Source organism: Pogoniulus pusillus, chromosome 4 (assembly GCF_015220805.1).
Source record: "Pogoniulus pusillus isolate bPogPus1 chromosome 4, bPogPus1.pri, whole genome shotgun sequence".
Lineage (NCBI taxonomy): Eukaryota > Metazoa > Chordata > Aves > Piciformes > Lybiidae > Pogoniulus > Pogoniulus pusillus.
Window position 1 is genome coordinate 32,210,970 of NC_087267.1, and position 26,068 is coordinate 32,237,037.

General features: G+C 41.5%; 1 protein-coding gene across 1 annotated transcript in view; it reads left to right on the plus strand.

Moving 5' to 3' along the window:
- Window positions 1-26,068, plus strand: part of COG5 (component of oligomeric golgi complex 5) — a 205,206-nt gene that overhangs the window by 167,659 nt on the left and 11,479 nt on the right. The window contains exons 15-21 of the mRNA XM_064142495.1: window positions 6,298-6,408; window positions 7,675-7,737; window positions 9,531-9,634; window positions 11,361-11,598; window positions 20,703-20,779; window positions 21,253-21,379; window positions 21,923-22,002. Of these exons, the coding sequence (XP_063998565.1) occupies window positions 6,298-6,408; window positions 7,675-7,737; window positions 9,531-9,634; window positions 11,361-11,598; window positions 20,703-20,779; window positions 21,253-21,379; window positions 21,923-22,002 (800 nt within the window). The remainder of the gene's footprint in view (window positions 1-6,297; window positions 6,409-7,674; window positions 7,738-9,530; window positions 9,635-11,360; window positions 11,599-20,702; window positions 20,780-21,252; window positions 21,380-21,922; window positions 22,003-26,068) is intronic.

Genomic DNA, 26,068 nt, shown 5'->3' on the forward strand with positions numbered 1-26,068 from the left:
CTCACTTTTGTTAATTTATACACTGCTTTTTTTCTCAGATGATTTAGATACTTGGAGATAAATCCTGTCTTTTCTGTTACAGAATTACCATTTGCTGGTTTCTTTCCATTTCTTTTGCTTTTGAAAATGATAAAAAGAGGAAAAACAAAACAAACCCCCCAAAAAGAAAACCCTAAAGCAGAAATGCACCCAAGGGAAAGGTTCAGTGATTGCTGTTGCTTTACCCTGAATAGTCTGAGCATGATGTTCTGTCTTTTTTTGTGGTAAAGGACATAACATTTCCTTCAAATTTCCTTCTAAAAATAAGGAAATGGTTTTTTCCATAAGATTTTGAATGCCTTTGCCATAGACCTCCTTTTCTACATTCCTAGAATATATCATCTTCATTCTTCTGAGGAAGCTACAAGAATGTCCTGAACGTGCAAAATAAATGCTTTTGTGTACATTTGAAGTTACTACCTGAACTCACAGCTTATTCCTTTCATCATGCCTTTAAATATTCCTTCTGCTGCCAAAAATTAGAAGTCATTCCAAGAACATACATTCTTATTTGTGATTTATCCTTGCCTTGACTTGTAGTTATTGATTTGTTGTTGTGGTTGTTGGTTTGGGTGGAGGTGTTTTTTTGTTTGTTTTGTTTTTTTGTTTGTGTGATGTTTGTTTGTTGTGGTTTGTTTGTTGTATTTTAAATCAGAGCATTAACTTTGATTTATCCACATCGGTAAAGGACCTTACTTACTCTGACACATTCATTCAAATCCCACACTTCAACCCCCAAAATTATGTCTCTCTGCAAATTGTGCTCTACATTAGCTGGCATAGCTAGTGGAGTTTAGATTTTTCTGTAAATTTCTGCTGAACTGTTTAATTGTTATCAAATTTAGCAAACTGATTCTGTATTTCTTAGATTGAGAGAGACTGCAAAAGATTCCTTGTGCCATATGGAAAGCATTAAACCTAACAGTATATCATCCCAATTATTTGTAGCTTATGGGAGAGATCCCAGGGCCAAGACTTGCTGACTCAAACTGTTAATTCATTCTGTGATTTATAATAAGTTGCTGTGATCAAGCAGGAGGCCAAGTACCAGATGGATTGATTCTTTTCTGCCAGAGGTACAGCCACATCAGCTGCTTCTATTAAGGGTGTATTTATTCCTACAAATGTCAGCTTGACAATTGGAGTTCAATTTGTGCCATCAAAACCCATTATCTTGTGATCCTTGAGTCAGATCAAATGCTTTGTTTAGAGACACTACTTTCATTTTATTTTTGTTTAAGATCTCTGTGCTCCTGAATTACTGTTTCCTGCTGTTTAGAGCGTGGGTTTGCCGAGGCTGGTTCAGAGAAGAGAAAAATAAACAGTTTTCAAAACTGTCAATAAGGATGCGTGCAAGATCTTAATTAGCCTGAAACTGAGGTTCTTCACAAAATGTTTAATCAGGATGTCCAGATTACTCAACTGTTCCTTAACCCAGCCCTCATCAACCAGAGAAGACTCCTTTGTCATACTTTCCTCTGGTACCTCAGGTGTCAGGGGCTCCTGAGGACAGTCTCCAGCAGTACAGACAAAGAAGGCATTCAGTAACTCTGCCTTGTTTATGTCCTCTGTCACCAAGGCACCCACCTCATTCAGCAGAGGGCCTACATTGCCTCTAACATTAGCTTTTCCTGCAATGTATTTGAAGAAGCCTTCTTTTGCTATCCTTGACCTCCCTTGCAAGGTTGAGTTCCAGTGAGGCCTTAGCCTTCCTAGTTGTTTCCCTACATGCTCTAACAACAGCCCTATGGTGACCTCCTCCTTTTGTGGTCTCTAGACTCTCTTCTTCCACTTAAGTTTGCTTAGCAGTTCCTTACTTAACCATGCAGGTCCTCCTGGCTCCCTTTTTCAATTTCCTACTTGCTGGGATTCACTAATCTTGGGCTTGGAAGAAGAGGTCCTCAATGTTAACCAACTATTGTGGACCTCTCTGTCTTCTGGTACCCTGTCCCATGAGATTTCACCCAACAGTCGCTTGAAAAGGCCAAAGCTGGCCCTCCTGAAATCCAGGGTTGTAGTCCTGCTTAAGATCCTGTTCCTACCAGACAAGTTCTTGAACTCCCTCATCTCATGATCACTGAGGCCAAAGCTGCCCTCAACCTTCACTGCTTCAACCAGACCCTCCCTGTTGGTGAGGGTAAGATCCAGCAGTGCTCCCTTCCTAGTTGGCTCCTCCACCGTTTGCATCAAGAAGTTATCAGTGCGCTAGAGGAACCTCCTGGACTGTGGCTGGCTGGCAGGGTAGCCCTTCCAGCAAATATCTGCATAGTTAAAATTCCCCATGAGAGCCAGGGCCTCGTCAACCATCAACTTCCTGATCAGGTGGCCTGTAATAGACACCCACAGCTGTATCACCCATGCTAGCCTGTCCCTTAATTCACACCTGCAAGCTCTCAACTCGCCCCTTATCCACCTGTGCTTTGCTACTGCCCATGAAATTGCTGTAGATAGCAGACAGGCATTGGAGTAAAAACAGGACAGTGTTCACCTGACTAAAGTGAAGAGCTGAAGGGAATCAATTGCTATATATGATGAATACTGAACAGTTCAGTCCCTGTTGTTCACTACTCATTCAAGTCTGGCTTCACTATGGTTTCTTTTTCTCTGTATTCAGCTAGCAGGCCAGACTACCTCTCAGTGTGAGTGAAGGTTCCCTGGAGAAATAAATTCTTATCTGGGGTGAAGTCACCCTTTCTGTCTTCCCTATTTCTGCTTAGCATAAATTTACTCTCCTGGCCTTCTGCATTTCTGGATTAATATAGCCAACTGAAAAGGTATCAGATTTTGTCTCTGCTGCCCCCATCAAAAAGAAGGCTGTTGGATTGTGTCTGTCACCTGAGTGGATGTGGCTAAACTTCACACTTGACTTAACCTGTCCACGCATCACAGTCTTCAATAGATAGATACCAGAGAAAGAGTTACATTACTCTAGGCTTAAATGCATATGCTGTGTCCAGCACAGAACTTCAAAATACTTGCTATATGAATGATAGTGACGAATGTCAATTATTGATAAAGCCTGGCATGATGGAAAATAAATTGAGGAGTAATCTATGTCTGAGGTAAGTGGGCCATAACCATGGTTTGGTGGAAACAGGGAGACACAAGAACGGCATTTTCCTACCTGGTTAGATGATTGTACAATGGATGTTAGAGATGTCAAGAATTCAGCCTGAGGCATTGAAATACTGGAATAACAATAGACTACTTGAAATCCAGATACATGCCAGTGACAAAAGTGTATGTACATGAACCATGTGGGTCATAGTCTCTATGGAACCTTTTTGCCTCAAAGTAAAGTCATAGAAATGATTGTAGTGACAGCAAGAGGTGAGGACAACCACTCTAGAGTACTGTTGCAGATGATAGGGCACACCTACCTGTGTTAAGTGCCAGATGTGCCCGTGATGATGAGATGCCTATCAGTGTAGGTACTAGGTGTTTTCATGATGGTAGAGCATGCCTACCCACGTGGATGCCAAGTGTTCCCATGGCACACTTGGAGGAGAAGCAGTCCTAGAGAGCCCCGGGATTCCCAGCTTATACTGTTAGTTACAAGAGTTGAGTTTTCCAAGCCTCTTTGATTTAGACCAATGATTTTACTTTAAAGTAGACAAGGTTTCAACACTTCTGGCTGTTGAAGTTCAAATAGATTGATTTATTATAGTAAACAATTTTAGAAAGATTGGCTGCTTGTAAGGCATTTTTAGACCTACCCTGTGGAGCTGTTGTGTGCTACGGCACTTGTACACTAAGGGACTTCACCAGCAAAATATGCAGAGCCTAATGATTTTGTCACATCTGAAGAAAAGAAATTGTGAAACTTTTACAACAGACTTTGAGGAACTGAAATTTTTTGTGACCAAGATGTAAAATGGTACTTTCTTAGCAATATCTTTTATGTTTAGTAGTTGCAGATGTGCAAAACCTCAATTGAGTAGTCTGTACAGTGCTTTAAAAAAAGGTGTCACAAACAGGTTATTGGAGTTTGGGAGGGTAGTCAGTTATGTGGACAGGGTGTATTTCTGAACAGCTCTTTTGTTGTCAGTCTGTGAAGCTGTAAGCCTGAGAAGCAGAATTCCTGAAACCAGTCAGGTCAGTCAGATAGAAATAACCGGGAAGAAACTCACGTGGCTGTTCTCATCAGAAAGGCAGGAAGATGCTGAGATGATACTTTGTCATCTAGTCTGAGGATGCATTCTGATGTCAAATAACTGAAGACATAACTGGTAAAGATATTTCCCTCTTCAAAGGCCTCAGGAACTTATTTATCCTGAAATAATCCCTAAATTTGAAGAAAAGGAAATTAACTGATAGTTCCACTGTAATGCTGTTGCGATGCTGTGTGCTGCAGGAACTTGTCTAAAACTTCATTATTAGAAATGCTAGCAAATCCTAAGTAACTTTGATTGCATGCTGTCTGTGTTTATGCCAAGTGGAAGCTATGGCAGGGAAGTGCAGGAATGGTTTTCACTAGTAAAGATTCATGGCTTCCCATAACTTAAAAATGTACACATTATGTTTGTTCCTTTTGTTCTCCATCAATTGTTACAGCCAGCCAGAGAGAGATCTGGGGGTACTGATTGATACTCACCTGAACATGAGCCAGCAGTGTGCCCAGGTGGCCAAGAGAGCCAGTGGCATCCTGGCCTGCATCAGGAATGGTGTGGTCAGCAGGAGCAGGGAGGTCATTCTGCCCCTGTACTCTGCACTGGTTAGACCATACCTTGAGTACTGTGTTCAGTTCTGGGCCCCCCAGTTTAAAAGGGATGTTGAGATGCTTGAGTGTGTCCAGAGAAGGGCGACGAGGCTGGTGAGAGGCCTTGAGCACAGCCCTACGAGGAGAGGCTGAGGGAGCTGGGATTGTTTAGCCTGGAGAAGAGGAGGCTCAGGGGTGACCTTATTGCTGTCTACAACTACCTGAAGGGAGGTTGTGGCCAGGAGGAGGTTGCTCTCTTCTCTCAGGTGGCCAGCACCAGAACAAGAGGACACAGCCTCAGGCTGTGCCAGGGGAGATTTAGGCTGGAGGTGAGGAGAAAGTTCTTCACTGAGAGAGTCATTGGACACTGGAATGGGCTGCCCGGGGAGGTGGTGGAGTCACCGTCCCTGGGGCAGTTCAAGGCAGGATTGGACGTGGCACTTGGTGCCATGGTGTAGCCTTGAGCTCTGTGGTAAAGGGTTGGACTTGATGATCTGTGAGGTCTCTTCCAACCCTGATGATACTGTGATACTGTGATATTCAGTTCTAGTTTAGGAGCTTTCTGTAGGACCTGCAGCTGTATTTAAAGACACACTTCATAAAAGTCCCTTGATAACTTGCTCAATGAGTTGAATTTATTTTTACTGTGAGACTTTTGGAGCTAGGCATCTTTGGGAGTTTCCTGAAGGATAATTTTATATCCTGAAATACAGACAACTATTCAGATAATTATATCTCAGCAAACCCTTCTAGCTATTCTTGCTGTGATTTTTAGATGTGTTTCTAGCATTCTCGTAGCCTTTTGTTGATTCTTTGCATTTTTGCAGCTTTCAGTGTACAACAGAATTTCCCTTAGTTCCGCAATTACAATTTATTTCACTTTAAATTAGAAACATGCACTGTGATATCCTTATGGGACTGATCTGTAATTAACTGCTGTCACATGGCACTTTGATTTCTGTGGTAATGATAAAAAATGGGTGCTTTGTGGAACTTAAATATGAAGACATTTAAATACTTTTTTTCTCTGAAAGATTAATGGATGGAGCTCTTTCTAATGGCAAGACTAGCAGTTTTGGTCCTTGCAGTTCTGTTTTCCTGTTCACTTACAAGCCACCAATAATGTACAAAGCTGTGAACCATCTATTTGAAGAAACAGTTGTACATGAGAAGACTGAATTTTGAGCAGAAGTAAGGACTGAGTGATGCAGAAAAGCATACCTTTTGGTTCTGTTGCTGCTAGTTTATACTGCATCCTTGGGTAGGTGGCTTCACCTGACTCTGAGATTACAAAGTTGAAGTTATGTTGGAAATAGGTATCTCCAAGAGATCTGGTTCTGAGTGCTGTGTTTGGAAGCTGAAATAGCAGTTTCTTGTAGCTCTTGTTGTATTATCTGGGGGTGGAAATGATCTGAATAAAGACAAGAGTTAAATGAAAGAACATTGTTATTGAAGTGCTATGGCTTTCTGTCATGTTCTGAATTGTGTTAACTGTATTTTTGTGGTGATGCACTGTTCAAAGAGCTAGTAATGCTTAACAACTTCTGGAATCGTTGCAGCTGTCTACTCAAGGAGATGCCAGCCAGGTGATTGGACCACTCACAGAGGGGCAGAGGAGGAATGTGGCTGTAGTTAATTCACTGTACAGACTGCACCAGTCAGTCCAGAAGGTAGGCTTCCTTTGTTATTTCTCTTCTTGCCGTAATGTTAACTTCTATGCATATTCTCCTACTAGCTGATGAGAACTATGACAAATGCAGCCCAATTTTAGATTGAGCTACACCTTGCTATGCATTTGTACAACTCCTTGAGACTTTCTCAGACCTTGTATTCACTGGCAGGGTGTCAGTATTAGCAAAAATGTGAAAGATGTGTTTATAGAGAGCTATTATATCTCACAGCTGTTCTGGGAGGCTAAACAAATCCTTGTCAACTAAGATTTGCCTTTGTACCAGTCAGCCCAAGAACCCTTGTCTGCACTTTACCCAATCCAAGCTTATCTTTCTCAGATGGCCTTCACGGCTTTCCCACAATTGTGGGCAAGCACAAAAGGGGAAGAAAAGAGTGAAATAAAGAAAAACTTCACATCACAAATATTTTCATGCATTGTTGCTGTGACCAAAGTTTGGCCTGGAAACGTTTTCAGGACTAAGAACAGTTAAGAATAACTTATTTTTACGGACCTAGTGGTGCAAGTGTTTACAGAGTCTCGGTAAATTAAAACAAAATGCTGTAGTGGTGGTTAGTTGTGTTTAAATCTTAGCCTGATGAGAAAAAAAAGACGTTGCTTGGATTTTGCAAACAGATGGTAGATCAACTTTTAAGTCTGCTTTCTCTGATGTATTTAGTAATGAACCTCCTGCACCTTAAGTGTTGGAGGGAGATCTGATATGATTCAGATTTTGAGTTCAGTACTTACCTGGCTTAAAAATACTGTTGTATAGCTTGTTCATAACTGCAAGAAAATTGGTAGAATATTCCTTCAAGTTATTCTTTTACTTTCAATTCTAATATTGTTGTAGCTGCATATAAGTATTTAACAGATAGTAATGATACTGAGAAACAGCAGCTGTTCTTTCAAATGCTTGTCACAGAGCTGCTTGTGTAGTTCTCCATGAATTCTGTGCTTAGCAGAGGGAGAACACACTACTTATTTTTATTTTGATTCTTTTAAGCCTTAAGCTAAATTTCAGCTGAACTCGATTTCTTTGATTTCTTTGTAAATGCAGAAGCAGAGTCCATAGGAAATTTGAGAGCACAGGACTGATACTGGTGCATTGAAAATTCTGTCTGTATAAGCTACCTTTGACTCTTATCTACACCTATATAAACCATTCGTTGCTAAGGATAACTCAGTGCGTTTTAAAGTGAAATTAAATATTGTAAATTCTAATTATTTGACTGTTGGCTGTTAACAATTACTTTAAAATTTTCAGGTTATTACCAATCAGAGCTCATTTCCAGCAGCTGCTGAGCAAACAGTTGCAACAGCCTTAAAGGTAATTGAATACTACAGGGACAGGGCTCTGGTTTTGCTACACTTAAAATGGGCACTTCACAGTATCACAGTATTATCAGGGTTGGGAGAGACCTCTCAGATCATCAAGTCCAACCCTTTACCACAGAGCTCAAGGCTACACCATGGCACCAAGTGCCACATCCAACCTTGCCTTGAACAGCTCCAGGGATGGCAACTCCACCACCTCCCCGGGCAGCCCATTCCAGTGTCCAATGACTCTCTCAGTGAAGAACTTTCTCCTCACCTTGAGCCTAAATCTCCCCTGGCGCAGCCTGAGGCTGTGTCCTCTCATTCTGGTGCTGGCCACCTGAGAGAAGAGAGCAACCTCCTCTTGGCCACAACCACCCCTCAGGTAGTTGTAGACAGCAATAAGGTCACCCCTGAGCCTCCTCTTCTCCAGGCTAAACAATCCCAGCTCCCTCAGCCTCTCCTCGTGGGGCTGTGCTCAAGGTCTCTCACCAGCCTTGTTGCCCTTCTCTGGACATGCTCAAGCATCTCAATGTCCCTCCTAAACTGGGGAGCCCAGAACTGAACACAGCACTCAAGGTGTGGTCTAACCAGTGTAGAGTACAGGGGCAGAATGACCTCCCTGCTCCTGCTGACCACACCATTCCTGATGCAGGCCGGGATGCCACTGGCTCTCTTGGCCACCTGGGCACACTGCTGGCTCATGTTCAGGCGGGTATCAATCAGCACCCCCAGATCCCTCTCTGTCTGGCTGCTCTCCAGCCACTCCGACCCCAGCCTGTATCTCTGCATGGGGTTGTTGTGGCCAAAGTGCAGCACCCAGCACTTGGAGCTATTGAATGCCATTCCATTGGACTCTGCCCATCTGTCCAGGCAGTCAAGGTCCCGCTGCAGAGCCCTTCTGCCCTCCAACTCAGTCACATCTGCCCCCAGCTTAGTGTCATCTGCAAACTTGCTGATGAGTGACTCCATGCCCTCATCCAGATCATCTATGAAGATGTTAAAGAGGATGGGGCCCAGCACTGATCCCTGAGGGACACCACTAGTGACTGGCCGCCAGCTGGATGTGGCACCATTCACCACCACTCTCTGGGTCCGGCCCTCCAGCCAGTTCCTAACTCAGCATAGAGTGTTATGAGACTTATTTTCCCAGGTATTATTTTGTGCTAATATATGTTAGTCAAAGATATGCAGATATTAGGACATGAACATTTTGTTCTATCTGCAGCTACATTTGTGTTGCTTGTGGCAATTTATTGCTTGAGCAACGTTCTTATAATGGTCAGAACCCAGATACCACCTAACTGAAAATAAACATCTTTCTCTGCAGCATTCACACAGTAATAACTGGATTCTTTGTCATCTTTGTTTACCCCCTCAACACACATAAAATTGTGATTTTTATACAACCTGGTGTTTTCCTGGGATTCTATGTGGTTGGCTGTGCAGCCCTCTTGGATGACAGCTATCCTTGTTCATCCTGCTGTGCACTCATCATGTGCAGAGGAATGAAGAGCAGCTTGAGTGTCTGGGAAAACAAACAGCTGAACAAACTTTGTCCACCAAAACATGTACATTTAGAAACCAGGAGTGCTAGATAGTTATAGTGAACAGCCTTATTTCTATACTCTACTGGTGAAAATCAGTTAATCAGAAATGTTGTTTTAGGCTTTTGTCCTTCTATTTAGCAGTTTCTAATGCAGGATAATAACAAGCACTGTTGTCAAGGTATTTTGGGGGGGTCAAAAATGTAAATGCTTCTGGTTTCAGTTTCCTTACTTCTGCCTTTTTCTTATTCTATTTTAGGCAGTCCATGATCTAATGGGCAGTGCTGTTCAGCTCTTACTGAGCTCTGTAGGGGATTCAATAGAAGCTATCATCATCACTATGCACCAGGAAGATTTTTCTGGGTAACTAGAAATATTCTTTAATTTTTTCATTGTTTTGGTAAGACATGTCCATATGTTTAATAGATTGATATTGCCACAATGTCCTTGGAGTAAGAGCCATTTTTTGTGAAGGGGAAGGTGATACTTTATGCTTGATGAACACAGAAGGCAGAATTACACCTATCTATCTTCCCTTTTTTTTTCCCCAGCATATTTGTTGACTAAAATTCATTTTCAATAGAAAATTAAAGCCAAGAAGAAGACATTTTTGTGCATAAAAGATCCCTTTTGCTTTCAAAACTTATGTTTTGTGGGCTCATGAACAATCTACAGGATTGTCAATGTTCTTGTTTCTCAAAATAAAGCATAATAAATAAAGCAATAAAGTTTCAAAATCAGAGATTTTTTTCTAAAGTATCATTAAATATTAAGTAGTTCCAAATTACTTTTTTAATTGAAAGCTCATATTTAGTGTGGTATGCTGTTTTCCTGTAGCATTTTAATTAGCATGCAGAGATCACAGTATCACAGTATCATCAGGGTTGGAAGAGACCTCACAGATCATCAAGTCCAACCCTTTACCACAGAGCTCAAGGCTACACCATGGCACCAAGTGCCACGTCCAACCTTGCCTTGAACAGCCCCAGGGACGGTGACTCCACCACCTCCCCGGGCAGCCCATTCCAGTGTCCAATGACTCTCTCAGTGAAGAACTTTCTCCTCACCTCCAGCCTAAATCTCCTCTGGCACAGCCTGAGGCTGTGTCCTCTCATTCTGGTGCTGGCCACCTGGGAGAAGAAAGCAACCTCCTCCTGGCCACAACCACCCCTCAGGTAGTTGCAGACAGCAATAAGGTCACCCCTGAGCCTCCTCTTCTCCAGGCTAACCAATCCCAGCTCCCTCAGCCTCTCCTCGTAGGGCTGTGCTCAAGGCCTCTCACCAGCCTCGTCGCCCTTCTCTGGACACGCTCAAGCATCTTGATCAAGATCTTGAGTCCTGTCTATAATAAAGACTTCCTTCCTGTTACTTTGGTTGTAGCCTTTATTCTGACATTGCTTATATAATCATCAGATGTCCTGTTTTCTGCCATGGAAATTTACTGAAAATTTGTGTTTCAGAAGTGTTTTAAATTTTCCTCTGACATTTATTCTTTTCCACCACTAGCAATACATCTCTCTAGGTGGATAAACTGATTCCAATAAAAGGCCAACTTCTATTAGGTAGCCTGTATGCTCATGTTCCTGAGTTAGGAAGAGCTCTTTTGCTTGACTATGATTCAGAGAAAGCAAAAGGTGGTTGATTTTTGTGTCCTGTAGCTTCTGCACTGCAGTTATTAGATTAACTTTAAAATCCTGGGTTTGGAGGAATCTAGGAAATTTATTCTGTGCAGAAAACACTTAGCTAGTAATCCTGTGACCTGTGTTTGTATTTTTTTGTTCCATTATTAGAGTTTCAAATGAACAACTGGGACATTGAAATTGAGAAGCTGAAGTTGAGGTTTAATTGCCAAACAGGTGGAGGCTTTCCAAGTTGCGTAGGAGTGGGTTGGTTTCCTTTATGTTGTTGGGATAAAGAGGTGTTTTTTAACTAGTTTCAGAGAGTGCTACATGGTCCTTCTTCTGAGTAGAAATGAGACTCTACAATTCATGCCTGGACTTCGTAGGATGGAAAAAAAAAATATTTTCAGAATCCAGTAGTTTTTGGTTGTGTTTTAAAGATGAATTTAACTGTCCCCATTTTTTTTCAGATCATTATCCAGCTCAGGAAAACCAGATGTCCCTTGTTCTCTGTACATGAAAGAACTTCAGGGTTTTATAGTAAGAGTTATGAACGACTACTTCAGGCATTTTGAATGTTTTGACTTTGTCTTTGATAACACTGAAGCCATGTCTCAAAGAGCAATTGAGCTCTTTATTCGCAACGCTAGTCTAATAAGGCCCCTTGGTGAAGGTGGGAAGATGCGGCTTGCGGCTGATTTTGCACAGGTACTTTTAATACTCATCTCTGCTTTTTACCATTACTTCATTGTGTTCTTCGAGAGGTATCGATGGTTTTGTGTAAACAGTTGTAGGGATTGGTGCGTTTCAGGTGTACACACCCTCTCTGATGAGATGCTATATTCTGAGAAATGCAGCCACTCAGTACTTAAAGATCCCTTGTCACCATAAGACACATTCAGAGAGGACTGAGAGCTTCATATCAAGTGGCAACTGCATTGAAATTCAGCTGTGTCTTGACATTTTGTCCTGCTGGTCTGACTGTTTTGGCACGTTCATTATTTGCCACCATTCATTCACTTCATTCTTTTTCTCTTCTAGTGGAATGTTGTGTCGCTTTCTTAATTGCTTTATATATCACAGTGCCCAAGGTGGTTAATCGTAGTGTAGGAGACAAGTTAAAGAAACATGAATATCTTATGGGAGAACAGACTTTTGGTAACAGAAGGGCCATTTTCCTGTGGGATTCTCTTCATGAGCTGATTGACTTAACTTGCCTTTCATCTTTCCCTGGCTCTCATTCTGGACTTAAACACAAAGCAGAATTTCCAGGTTAATATCCATTACTTTTCTGCATTATTTACTATAGACAAAATTAATCCATCAATAGTAACACTGTGTGATTGCCAAAGTATACAGCTGAAAGTCTCAGTTATTATAATCCAAGTGGAAAAGGGAATTAGCACCTTCTGTGTGCCAAGTACTGCTTTTGGCTGGTAGGTAACTGAGGTAGGAGGGGAAGGCAGGGAGGGAAGAATCTCTGCTGTCTCTGCTTCTGCTTGTGACTGTTTTGTGTCAGTTATCTGTGAGTCACATGCACATTCTTTTTTTTTGTATTCATTACTCAGAGGTAGCAAGAGCTGCCTTGTGTTTTCTCTTGGTTTCAGATTACACCATATATTTAGTGTGTTTAAAAATGGGCTTAAGACAAGAACTGGATCTGAGTCCAATCAGTGCCATACAGCTACCTCAGTGCTCAGTCTGTGCCTTCGAGTTATCTTTGTCCAAAACTCTTTAGGGCATTCCAGGCTGCACAGGGGCTGTAGTGACCCGTACGGCCTGGACACTATATCCTATTGCTCAGGACAACAGAAAATGGACCAAAACATTTTATTTGTGGAGATTGCCTTGTATTCATGTTTTCTGCCCCCTTGACACCCCAAGAAAAACTGATGGGTTTTGGGCATGTGCTTGTGATGACAGCTCTTGGTAACCCCATATGCCCAGGACTCCTGGCCAGATCAGAGCAAGTTTGCCAATATGTGGCTGTAAATCCCAGACAGGACTCATTTCACTTCCATGCTCTCATTCATATGTCACATGGCTTTGTCAAAGAAAACAGAAGGTGAGTTTGCTGCTGCTTTGAACTGAGGAGTGTAGGGAAGAGGTATTTAGCTGGACTGCTATCTTGATGGGAAGGATCAACTACTCAAAAGGGCCATAAATGCTGTCTGTAGGATTTTTCACAGTCCCAGAAAGGCACTGAATCGCTGAACTAAGCCAAATCCAAAGGTAAGGGTCTGCCTGGAAAGACACTGTAGGTAGATGAAGTTTCTTCATAGACTGTTTTTGCTTGTACTCTGTCTTGTAGAGTCATTTTGAATTTTCTATACTCTAAAAGGTTACCTGTTCCTGCTTAAACCTGGCTTTTGAGTTGTAAACCTCCGTTTGGTATTTTGAGGTTATTAGCAAGCAGAAGACCTGGGTAGAAGTCTGTCCAGAGGCTTTGGTTAATTCAAGGTGCCATTATAAACATGCTTGAATCAAATAATCTTGGGCTGAATAAGATTTTTGGGTTTCTCATATGCTTGAGCTTATTTCTTTCAGGGCAATCAGTTACAACTGCCTTATACTCAGCGTAATAACTTTGAGAGTCAAATTGGAAAGTTTTTGCACTGGAAATGTATCTTATTGATAATTTGCCTCAAAACAACAGGTATTTACACAGAAGGGAGAAAACTGAAACTTCAGGTTTTCTTCATTCAGAACTGGATTTAGTGAGGTGCACTACAGCCAAATTTCTTGAGTGAGACTCAGCTACTTAGACAGGAATTACTGCTGTAATTCTGTTGAATTCTCCTGTTTCCAGTGTCAGTATTGCATTTTTCTGTCTTGTGCATTACAGATGTTTCAGCAGTAGCCCTATGTGTGTGCTACTGTGGCAGTTTTAACAGAGGTATGGTAGACTTGAAATATGCCTAAATATCATTAATATGATTTCTTGAAGATCAGCACTTACAGGAGCACAGAAGCTTTTTAATCCCTAGAAAACGTCTGCAGTGCTGCAAGGTTATTGTCACATACTGGAATGTTCCTTGGGACTCTCATGAGAGATATTTCCAGTCTACATGCTCTCAGTTTTTATCCAGGCAATTGCACAAGATTACTTCTCAGCTCACTCCTATAAATTAGTGGTGCAATTCATTTTCATTTGTTGTAGTATTTTTTAAGTGACTGTAATGCAGTAGTCATGTATGTAATACCAAATAGTACTTTTGAATTCAGCACTAGTCAGACTGAAAAAAAATTATCTGAATGCAAGCAAACCCTGAGGATTTTTCAACATTTCTGTTGCTGGGAAGTGCCAGTTCTTCTCCAGAGGACTTCTGACTTGCTTGTTACTCAGATTTTTTAGAGCACTCACACTTAGGCACGCATTAGGATTGGTGGCCTGTAGTTTAGGCCTTTGTAAAACATGATGGAAGTACTGGACAATGCAAACATAGGAGTATAATGCAATGTAAGAAATAAGAGCATGATTGGTTGAGGAATTTGTTTTGAAGAAATGAGGAATCTCCAGTAATAGTTGGCATGGAAGTGAGTCATCTGCTACAGAAATTTTATAAGCTGATACAGGAAAAAAGCTGTTTGTTAATACAAATCACAACTACACTGAAGTAGACTACTCTAGATATATGCCTCATTGCATCAAGGCATGATTTCCCATCTTCTCATAGTGCAGGTGTATGCTTGGAGTGACATATAAGGCAGGAGCCACTGTCTGTGCCAAGGACCCTGTCTCATGTCATGAGTGATTATTTTATTTCGTTGAGTGAACTGTTTCTATTGGTCATGTTTTGAGTTAATACTATTCTGTATATACCTTCATATGTTTCTTACCTAGGTGGGTTTTATAGTTGAGAGTTTTTTGACATTGTTCAGTACTGTGTTCAAACTGTTTTGGTGGGGCATAGTTAACTCTACTACCAACTCTTCAAGTCGTTATCAATAATTTACTGCAAAATCTTTTGCACTATTGGTAAATTCTAGTGCAGAAGAAATGTTTCCATCTGCTGATTAGCCTATGGTCATAATCTGGTTTCTTGATTCAAGATGTGGCATTAAAAAGGCAAGGATATCAGACATTAGGCTATTTTAAAATGTAGGCAGATATGCTCATTTGATCAAATGTGAGGATACAAGTGTAAATACACTTTTTATCATATCCTTTCCAGTTTCTTACAGAGAAGCAAGAGAAGAAAGATGCTCAAATTACAGTTGTAGTCATAAGGACAGAAACTACTAAATCTAAAATGGACTTAATCTGTAAAGTTAATTGTCTTACTGGATGAGGGGGGGAGTCTCTTCTGATGTGGGTTATTTGGGAGATATTAAAGCTGAAGGATTTACTTAAAATCAAACCTTTTGAAATTGATGCATGAGGGAGAAATCAAATTCTGCATCCCTTCAAGGCCATCTTCTTTTATATAACAGTTCAGAGCTCTTCTGCTCTGTTGCTTGTTAAAGCATTCTCTCCTGGTGAATGGCTAGAAAAAAGCATTTTGAGTTAACATTTAAAAACATGGAATTCATCCTGATCAGGAGGAAATGTAATTGCTAAAAATTTAATGTTAAGATTTTCCAGCTGAAAAGACAACTATTTAGTAATGAGAAATCTTGAAAATACCACAATGGGCACTAAACAATAACTTCACTAGGAGGTTTTTCAGAGCATTCTTCAATAGATCTGCATTATCTGAATCGACTACATATTAACTTCACTCTTGGGTTGCTGAACATAATCCAATTAGAGAAGCCAACCATGGGATGTAATTTTTACAATATGGCTAGCCAGTGAATAGTTCAACAGATAATTGACCACCTAGCCACGGGCTATGGCAGGGTCATATGAGAAGAAAAGATAATACAGGCTTTTGGGGCTTAGAGAACAAGAATCATTGAGAAGCAGCCTATGCTGGGCAAGGGTCTGCCACTGTGTTCTGTGAAGCATAGCACAGTAGTAACATGAATAGGATTGGTCTTGGAAAAGCAATGGATTTTGAGCAAAGTTAGTAGAAATGAGGCAGCATCATTAGGCCTTCTATTTTAGCTGCCTCATCCTCTTTGGCAGGCATGTGCACTTCCTACTGTATCTCTTGGGTTCTGTGCTAATGATTTTCTCACATTAGTTGACCCAGCCTCTGTGGTTTCAAATTAATGCTTGGATGTGCTTGATTTATCACTAAATTTAACCTGAATATCTGATTTTTCAAATTTTCAGTTCTGTCAGAGAAATTTGGAAAAGAAACAAAAGATGCTACTTATCCTTCCTTATTTGAAGTCCATAGGACATGGCTGTATGGCAGACTTTGCATGCATAATGCAAATACTGGCTTACAAACAGCCAAAAACATCACTCAGCCTGTGAAAGCTCACCAAAATGCTCTGGAAACTATAGCTGTATATCATAGCAAAAGCTGCTGCAGTATAAACATGTTGCATGAATCAAAGGTTGATACAGCTTCAGCTGATGACAGGTAGCAAAATGAAAGAGTGAAGTATGCTCAGTCCTCTGCCCAATTCCAGCGCCTTACAAGCAACAGCTGTTCTAGCTGCATGATTCCTCCCCAGCACACACTCTCAGGCCAGTGGTGCCAGCTGGCACAGTCCTCAGTGGACATACAAAAGCCCACTGAGTGGGCTTGCAGAAATTAATGTAACAGCAGAAAGATGCTGTAGCATCTCACTACGTTACTGGATTGGACAAACAGCTAGAATTCAAGTGAAGAAAGCAACCTTAGTTATCATGCAAAGTTCAGTTTTTATTGGAGAGATGGGTTTCTAACACACAGCAGAACAGTGTTGTAAAAAACCCAAAGTTTCTGCAGTTTGCTTTTTTGCCACATTACTTTTCACTCGTTCCCACTCTTGTGAGTCAATTTGAGATGCTATAGTATGTTGCAAAGCTTAATTTGTTTTCTTTGGCACTAGTACTTAACAAATCAACCATCTACTGCCAATGAATCTGTCTACTTCTAGCAATACTAATAATTTTCTACAGTGAATACGAGTTGAGGGTAAAGTCATAGAACTTTCCAAAGTAAACTTTATTCTTTACTCTGTAAGAGTTATTTATGGAAACTGCCAAGTAAATTCAACAGAAATAATGTAAACTTTGTTTTAATAAGTAATTTAATAATGAGCCGTAGAAAATTTCACTCACATCTTGTTACATCATATTATGTTTCAGGAGTGAAACAATCATTTAAAACTTAGTAAGCAAAACTACATTTTGCTGCGCTGGAATTTCTTTCCTCTCATGAGTACAGTTTGATCTGAGCGTCTCTGTTTCCACAAGTCAGACTGGCAGTTTGCTGTTATCAAATTCTCTAAAGAACTTAAAAGAATTATATTTGGACCTGATGATCTGTGAGGTCTCTTCCAACCCTGATAATACTGTGATATTCTCCTTGGTTGTTCACAGCTACAAGCCCACAACTCCCACTAGAGCTGGGACATCAGATCCTGCAGGATATCAGTTTCTTCCAGCTGCCCCTAGCCAATACTGATCCCTGAAAAGAAGCTCCTACTTAATTACCTCTTCATTTTGGCTACTTGCTACTGATCCTGTGCAGCAGGCCAGCCTCTTGCCTCCCATACAAGCTCAGAAGTGTGTGCTGGGAGATCTGCGGGAACATGCTGAACTTGCCCTGAGCTTCACTGCACTTTGGAGCACCTCCCTGAAAAAATTCCCCTTGAACACCTGCCTGTTCTGGGAGCGTGCACAGCAGCTGATGGCTCCTCTTCAAGCGTGGGAATGTTGGCTTCCCATTTGAATGCCATTTACACTGTCTGGTGAATCGTATGCTTGCCCAGGAGCTGCAGCACTGGCTTCTACGTGCTCTTCAGCCCAAGAAACAAGAACCTTTTTTGCTTGCGTGTGGCAGAGGTAGCCTAGCCCTAGGCTGCAAGGGTTATGGGAAGACAGGACAGGGATCCCACCCAGCTGTAGAGAAGGGGCCAGTTCATAGCCTAGAGTGGAAGATACAGCATGGGAGAAGGGCAGCAGGAGGGAGGAAGCCAGGCTGTTAACCAGGGCTGGAGCATTTATCTGAAAACAGAAGCTAAAGATCTTTGCTTGTCCTTCCCAAGTTATTGTTCGGTTTCTGTGTCTGTGAGTTTCTGCATAATATAAAATGCAAATTTCAAGCAGCCTGAAGTGCTTGATGTGGGACTTGTATTCCAGAGCTCCCAGGCTTAGGGAGTGCCTTTGCACTGCCAGTAGGCCTAATTAGCTCTATGGAGCTTTCCCAGCAGCCTTTCAGAGGTGCCTTCCTCTCCCTGTCTGTAGTGGAAGTTGCCTGGGTAAGGCCCTCTGCTTTCCCAGCTGTATCTGCAGCAGAGGTGGAAATGTCTACAGCATGGCCTACCTGACCTATTTTAGATGTCACACTCCAGGACTGGCTGTTTATCATAGAATCATAGAATCAACCAGGTTGGAAGAGACCTCCAAGATCATCCAGTCCAACCTAGCTCCCAGCCCTGTTCAGTCAACTAGACCATGGCACTAAGTGCCTCATCCAGGCTTTTCTTGAACACCTCCAGGGATGGTGCCTCCACCACCTCCCTGGGCAGCCCATTCCAAAGCCAATCACTCTCTCTGGCAAGATCTTCCTCCTAACATGCAGCCTATACTTCCCCAGCACAGCTTGTCCCTGGGGCACTTCAAGGCAAGGTTGGACGTGGCACTTGGTGCCATGGTCTAGCCTCGAGCTCTGTGGTGAAGGGTTGGACTTGATGATCTGTGAGGTCTCTTCCAACCCTGATGATACTGTGAGACTGTGTCCCCTTGTTCTGTTGCTGGTTGCCTGGGAGAAGAGGTTTATGAAGTAGGTTAGATGACTCCCATCCTGCAACCTGTTTATAAAGATGAGTGCCTGAAATATGGCCTTGATTTGCATTAATTGCTGATTTAATTTCTTCTGGGTTCATTTGAATTCACCACATAATCCTTCTTGGTTTTGCTGGAGCCCCACCTTAGTTGTGTGTTCTTGGTGTAGCTAGCAGCCCAACAACAAGCTCTCTAAGAAGGTTTTATAATGAATTCTCCCAGACTAGACTCAGCTGTCTGGAGTTAAGGAATGAATCTTTCTCTTCACAGCTTAGCACAATATACAAGCAGATGTTTACAATATGTTACAAATATTTACAGTTATATACAAGTTTAATGTAATACAGAAACACAAAATCCCTCCTGAAACAGTCAGACTGTTTGGGAGCCTCCTGACCAGCCTCCTCCCTTCCCCCTCTTTCCCTTCTTTCCCTCCCCTCAGAAATAACCAGATCAATTCCCGTATCTCTCACGTGATAAATCTGCAGAGAGCGAGATGTCAAAAAAGATGTCAAGGAGGTTAGAGGAAAAAGGTTAGATTGAGTTAAAGAGTTAAGGCAGATGCAACCACACAGACCTCCAGAGAGAAGAATGACTAGTGAGAATTGAGAAGTGTGTGAGAAGTGAGTGCCTTATCTTGTGTTTTGGCTACTTGCATTTTCTCAGCAGAAGAATGAGTGATACAGGTCACTGTCATTTTTCCTCACAGCCAAGGATTTAATTTGTCTCAGTAAAATATTCCAATTAGCCTCAATCCAGCACAAATAGTATTAAAAGCTACACTGCAAATAATGACTTACTACAACTGCTTTGAGTCTCTTTCAGCAGGGAGCTCAATGTATGATATTTTTGATCTTGTTACTTGCTTTAGCTCTTGTCCTTTGAAACTTAATTGTACATTGTATGGAAATCAAAGTCTGAATAATCTTCCAGGGTGAGGATTTTAAATAGCATATGTGGAGCATAAAGCTTGCATCCCTCTGTGGATTGACACTTCAGAAATGCCAAAAAGAAGACTTAATCTGTATCAGGCCAAAATTACCTATGGGATTTTTTGAGTGTTGGTGTTTCTATTAGTGTGCACAGTAACTGAATTTTTGCTGTGTAATATTCATGTTCAGTCTGGGATCTGGAAGCGAAATTGTGCTTGCTCACTTCTGTGTCTTCACCGTTAATAAAGAGCAGCCTGTGATAAAATTTAGTCTCAAAACTCAAGTAGAGCCTCGCTGTTGTTCAAAAAGGCAGGCTAACTTCAGGGCTTAAAGAACAGGGAGTGTTTAAAAAGTGCTTGCTTTTAAAGGTGGCTGCTGTAAGTCAGAGACTGAACAGTGTGAGAGTAAGTATTAAAATAATCTCTTACTGTTGCTGTTTCGCTTGGGATTTTGTGCAACACCATGGCAATAGTTCCCTGCTGCTTTCTGTCTAATCTGTGTAGATTTTGTGCTTTAGAGTTTGGGACCAAAGGAAAGGGTGCCCAGCTGAAGCAAGTATACATTTTTACTTCTGTAGTGGTGGTCTGTGGAGACCTGCCTGATTTTGCCTTCTTCCCAGGCTTGCAGTAAGATAGGTTGTAAGAGCTTCATCAGGAAACTTAGTACTAACAAAATGAACCTGCTTGAAAGAAGCAAAGTTTCAGTCTCAGAAAGCTGGTGAGATCTCTTTTGTTCTGAACCAGAGATTATCACTATTGGTTGTTGTGGGATTTTTTTTTTTGGGCAAAAGTTTTGGCTTAGGCAGTGTGGTATGTAAAGTAAAGGGTAACTTCTAGTCTCAAATTCAGCCAGCGGTGAGAAGTCACTGTCTTAGTTTGCAGGTTTGGGTTATTGCTTTGAGGCAGGCTACTTCAATGTCAAGTTCATTACCAGTACCTAGCAGTGATGGGTTAATGATTAGGCTTGATGATCTTAGAGGTCCTTTCCAACCAAAACGTTTCTGTGATTCAAGGGAAATGTAATTCAAATTAAAATGTTTGTTTTTATAGATGGAGTTAGCAGTAGCACCGCTGTGTCGGCGAGTTGCTGACCTAGGGATGCCTTACAGACAGCTGAGGTCATTCAGGTGAGTTGCAGTCAAAGGATCTATCAATTTGCAATACGACCAAACTGCATTTCACAACTGATTTATTACCTTGTGTTAGTTCTGATTGAACTGAGACCTTTTTAGGCAACACCACCCACAAATTAGAAACAGTTTTAAGTTCTTTTCAGTTTTATGCAGAGTGTAACTATGATTTAGTAATCTTTGTCATGCAGATGTACAACTTCTGTGTGACAGGGAGTTCTATAGTTATCTTTGCTGTTTTCACTGAAGTATAAAATTTACATTCCTGTGCTGTTTAATTACAAAATTGCAATTTCTGTAATTGTTTACAAATGGAAGTTGTATTGAAAACCTGAAATGCAGACTAATGTAAAAAGTATTAGATGATTCTGTCCTAACACAATATGGCTAGTATTGTCTCTAGACATTTTCCTGATGCATAAGATAAGCTTTTTCTTCTTTTCACAAGTGTATTGTTAATATTTTTCCAGACCACTGCTGTTCCAGACCAGTGAGCATATTGCCAGTAGCCCAGCTCTGGGAAAAGTCATTCCATTCAGCACTATTCTTCAATTCTTATTTACAAGAGCACCAGCAGAGTTAAAATCACCCTTCCAGGTAATAAGATCAATCTGTCTTTCCTTTTGAGATGTCCTAAGGAGGAATGAACATCGTAGTTGGCCAGTTTCTTTTAATGTGAAGTATCCAAGCTCATACTTTACATGATTTGTTGGCTTTTGTCTTTGTTGTGGCAAAGGTGTTAGGGTCATTGACTTCGTATTTTGATTCATTAACAGAAGGAAGAACATAACTTGATTCTTAAATAGACTCACGAGTCTTTAATATTCTGTCAGCACGTAGAAGAAATTGCAGGTCCTATCCCAGGCTGCAAATTGCTTGAAATCTGCTTATGTAAGATGCAGGAAATCCAGATTCAAACCTTTGTCAGAACTGGGCAAACTGCTGATGTAGGAGATCACCTCTGAACTTCCAAATGCCGCACAGCAGTGTTTCTGTTAATTGTCTCTTACTCCTTAAGTCAGTTTTAAGAGAGCCTCATTTGGCCTTCATTTCTGTCGTCTTTGATTTTGAAATTGGTGCATATGTTTTCCTTTTCACATTTATGTGTATTTGTTTTTCCTTTGTGTTTTTCTATATTAGAGGGCTGAGTGGTCTATTGCCCGCTACTCCCAGTGGCTGGATGATCATCCATCTGAAAAAGACAGGCTTGCTCTGATACGGTAAGAATCATGCTTCTTTCTACCCTGCTTATCTGAACACCAGGACTGGTCTTGGAAAGGAAAAAAAAAGTGCTGGGGTATCATAAATACCATTACCTTCTCTCCACTCATGACATGAGTTGCAAAATGGAAGAATATAAAATTTGAACATGCCTCTGCCTGTCATACTCAAACTCTCCAATGCCTTTGGAAAGAGCACATAACACTAATAATTTCCTCTGTAATTTCCTTCACAAAGGAAGGAAACTATGCACAGTGGTGGTTTAAATTAGTGCTGTGCTATAGTGAAACTGCCTCTTCCAACTCTTAGGCAGCTGCAGCCTTGACTTTCTGTTTCCTGTATCAGGAAAGAGAAGCTTAGGCAATGAAAATGTAAGTAGGAATTTAAAAATGGAAGACCCTTGTTATACCTCTATAATGTTGGTTTTCAGGAAATCATCCAGGAATATTTAGTAAATGATAGGTCATATTTTAGCAGTCTTCCTTGGGTATATGACTTTATAGCTAAATACTGTTTCACCTCTTAAAATGTTATGAAAAATGGTGAAGCTTCTTCTCTTCCAGAACAAGCAGATTTTTAAAGTACGTTAGAGAGAACAGCCTGAGCATCCTCAGTACTCGAGGCTAAGATGATCATTTGGTTCTTAACATCCTAACTCTTGTAGTCGTTTTCTCAGTGGCCTGTCCTGACCTTGGTGTCATCCACTCCAGTGACATAGGAAAGGTTGTCACACATAGCTGCACCAGGCTCCATCTGACCTGGATACTAAAACTTCTGTGCTTGGATGTTGTCAGCTTTTGCTGAAATCATAAAAGCTGACTTCTGAGCTCCAGCCAGCGGTGGTTGTGCTTGAGAAACTCAAGCATGATCTGTCTGCACTTCTAAAGTAGCCATGAGGAGCCTGCTATAAATATTTAAAGTTCTTGAATCTGTGAGGTGGTTTGGGTGTTCCCTGCCCCCCCACACTTTAGAAGTACCCAGACTAGTCTCAGTCAGCTCTGGGAATATAACTGAAGCTATTTATTTACAGCTAGCGCAATATGCAAGCAGATATTTACAGTATATACAGTTATAGACAGAAATATGCAAGGTAAAAGGTAATACAGAAACACAACTCCCCTCCCAGAAACCTGAGTGCCCAGGAGGGGCTCTCAACCACCTCTGCACCTTCCCCCTGCCCCTCTCAACCTTACCCCAGTCCTAAAGAAGAATAGAAGTTTGGCCAAGAGGTTAAGAAGCAAAGGTGAGTGGAAGGTGAGGTTAGGGAGGTGCAGCTCAGTCAGAAGCCCAGCCAGAGAGTGAAGACAAAATGGTGAGAGTGTTATCTAATGTTTTCATTTCTTCTTCAGCAAGACTCTGAGGGGAGCAGACATCACCATTGTTTTCCTTTCACAGCCTATGATCTAGTTCCTCTCACCAAAACATTCTACCCTGCTTCAAACTAGCACAAGCTGATAGCTCCATACAGTCTGGTCTACTTCTCTGGCCAATTAGGTAATAGTAGTTGATTACCAGTAGGTGTTAGTAGGATTTACTTCCAAAATATTAAAATGCAAACAGTGTCTCTTCAGATGGGTTTAGAAAATACTCTTCTGTGTTGTTACTCTGGTTTGGCTATAAAACTAAGTTTCTTTGAATCTCAAGCCATGGCACCTTGAATGACAGAGGAATGGATGGATAGGTACAGGACTCATTAATCTCTTGATTGTAATTTCTGCCCTGATAGTGCTGGTAAAACTGACAATTTTGAATTTCAGGTAGGTTAGGGAAAGCCAAGACTACAAATCATTTAAGAACTAATGGGATTTTGTTGTCTTCAGTCCCTTTGCACAAATTTGAAAATGCTGTCCTTAAACTGCAATACATTTTTGTCTTTGCTTGCAATTAAGTTTCATCCAGACTGATTCAGTTAATAGAGTTGCTGGTGGTCATGTTCAGACACTGATAAATTGCTCTGACCACGGAGGTGTTAGGGGCCTTGGGCCAAGGCTTTTAGGCTGATAGAATACCAGCCATTAGACCAAGCAGTGTAGCTGTAATGCTTAAGCTTTTTATTTCAGTCTTTTCATTGAATCTTTTGTTCTTCTGCATGAGATAACACTATTAAAATATTTTACCTTGGTAATCTCAAGAATGTGGTGCTGAAGGCTTATCACTTGGAAAGGTTATCGCTCCAGCATTTTACAGTGAGACTGTGGTCCTTTGGCTTTGCACTGTGGAGTGCTCAGACATCACTCAGGTGCCTATCTTCCTAAGGCATGGAGAGGGCAGCTTTGAAGATCTGCCCTTCCCAAAGGCCTCTGTTGGCATTCCAATGACTTCTCCCTACTTTTGGTACACCAGAGCAAGGCTATCTGTCGACTGCCCATGCTTGCCTGCTTCTCCATCCTTCCCCAGTCCCACAGCTTGCAGGCACTACTTGTGAAGTTTTACTGAGCCTCATGAATTAACTGTACTGGATTTGTCAAGCAGACTGGTCAGTGTCTTGGGTTCAAATGCAAGTTCCCAGAGACTCTAATAAATTTGATAGACCCAATGACAATTTATAGAATTTATAGAGTGCCCTCCCCTCTTCCCCCTCCTTTCCCAAAGGATAGGGATTAGATATATATAGAGAGAGGTAAGCACACCCAAATAAATCAATCTCACTCGATTTGGAAGTTAAAAAGGAAAAGTTTAACAATAACTTAGAAAAGGTATTGGAGGTAAGGAAGTTTACAAAGGATAGGGAAGGGAAAACAGCAAAATACAAAAAGGGGTGAATACAACCCGAGCAATGTGATGGTGTCTCTGCCTCGTGGCTGCCACATGGTGTGCTGGTATGCAGTATGGGTGTGTGTCGAGAGGGAGCGAAGCAAGAGAGCGAGCAAGGAAGCCCCTCTGTCTTTTATAGCACAGGAAGTGGGGGGGAGTGGGCTAACCATCACCTGGAGTGTGGCCCACCCCTGGAGAGGGACCAAGACCCCTAGGGTCAGGTTCAGGGTTACGCCCCCGGAGTGTTAACCCTATACAGGTGGTTTGGCAGCTCGTGTAGCACTGCACATCTGGGAGCAAAGAGCAGGTGCTAGCTGGGCAACACTTGAAGTTGGTGAGTGAAGGAGATGGTACTGGTAACCTCTGTAGGCTGTATGCATTCACCTTTTTGCCATCTTCTCTGATGCCTATTAGTAATTTCTAGGTATGGTGGTGACCCACACATAAGTCAGGCAAGCAAACAGCACTCACTGGCATGATTGTGATTCACTTGTATTTTCTTTTAATAATGAAAGATTTCTGACCCTGCTCTTCATGTGCCTCATATGAACCTAAGTTGAACTACAGATGTCCTGCTTATTTGTTGGAGTCTTTATCAGTCACCCTCTTCAAGCATTTTCTACCTGTAGTTGTTCATCTGTGCTAATTGAATCTTGGATGCTCTGAGTCTTCAGACCCCTGCACTGGCCTCCATCAGGAAATTATGTTTGCTGCAACCTTGCAGATGGTAATTTTGTGCAACTTCCCTTTGTAATGACTATGCAATTACTCTAGGGAGCTGCTGCTTAGGTATTAATTTACTTGTGTTATCAGAGCCCTTACAGCTTCATATTAAAGCTAATTGCAGTGCTTCTTCCACTCCATAGATCTTAAACACTTCATGTGTAACGTGGTGTTAGCATTATGAATTAGTAGCATCCTGAGCATTTTTGTGCATTTCATTCTGTACACAGTCAGCAAGACAAGTGGGATTTACCTGGCCAGGAGTATATTAGCTGCACTTGCTTTATAGTTGACAGAGAAGAAACAGACACTACTGGAGACAGTTCATCTCATCCTGAAGTAGGTACCTAAAATAGGTCAGTTATGTTGTGTCCTGAAATCTCCATTTTCTCTGCTCAGTGAAGAGAGTGTGGGCAGCAACACAGGAGCTCTGTCAGGCAGACACCTGCCCTGCAGGCACTGAAAGTTGGGTGAGATGATCCTGCTGCAGTCGTGCTCCCAGAGCAAGGGATGTGTTGAAAGGAGCACTTCTTAAAGTGGCTGGGGCACTTTTTTCTTCTTCTTTTAAAATTGGTTGAAAACTCAAAC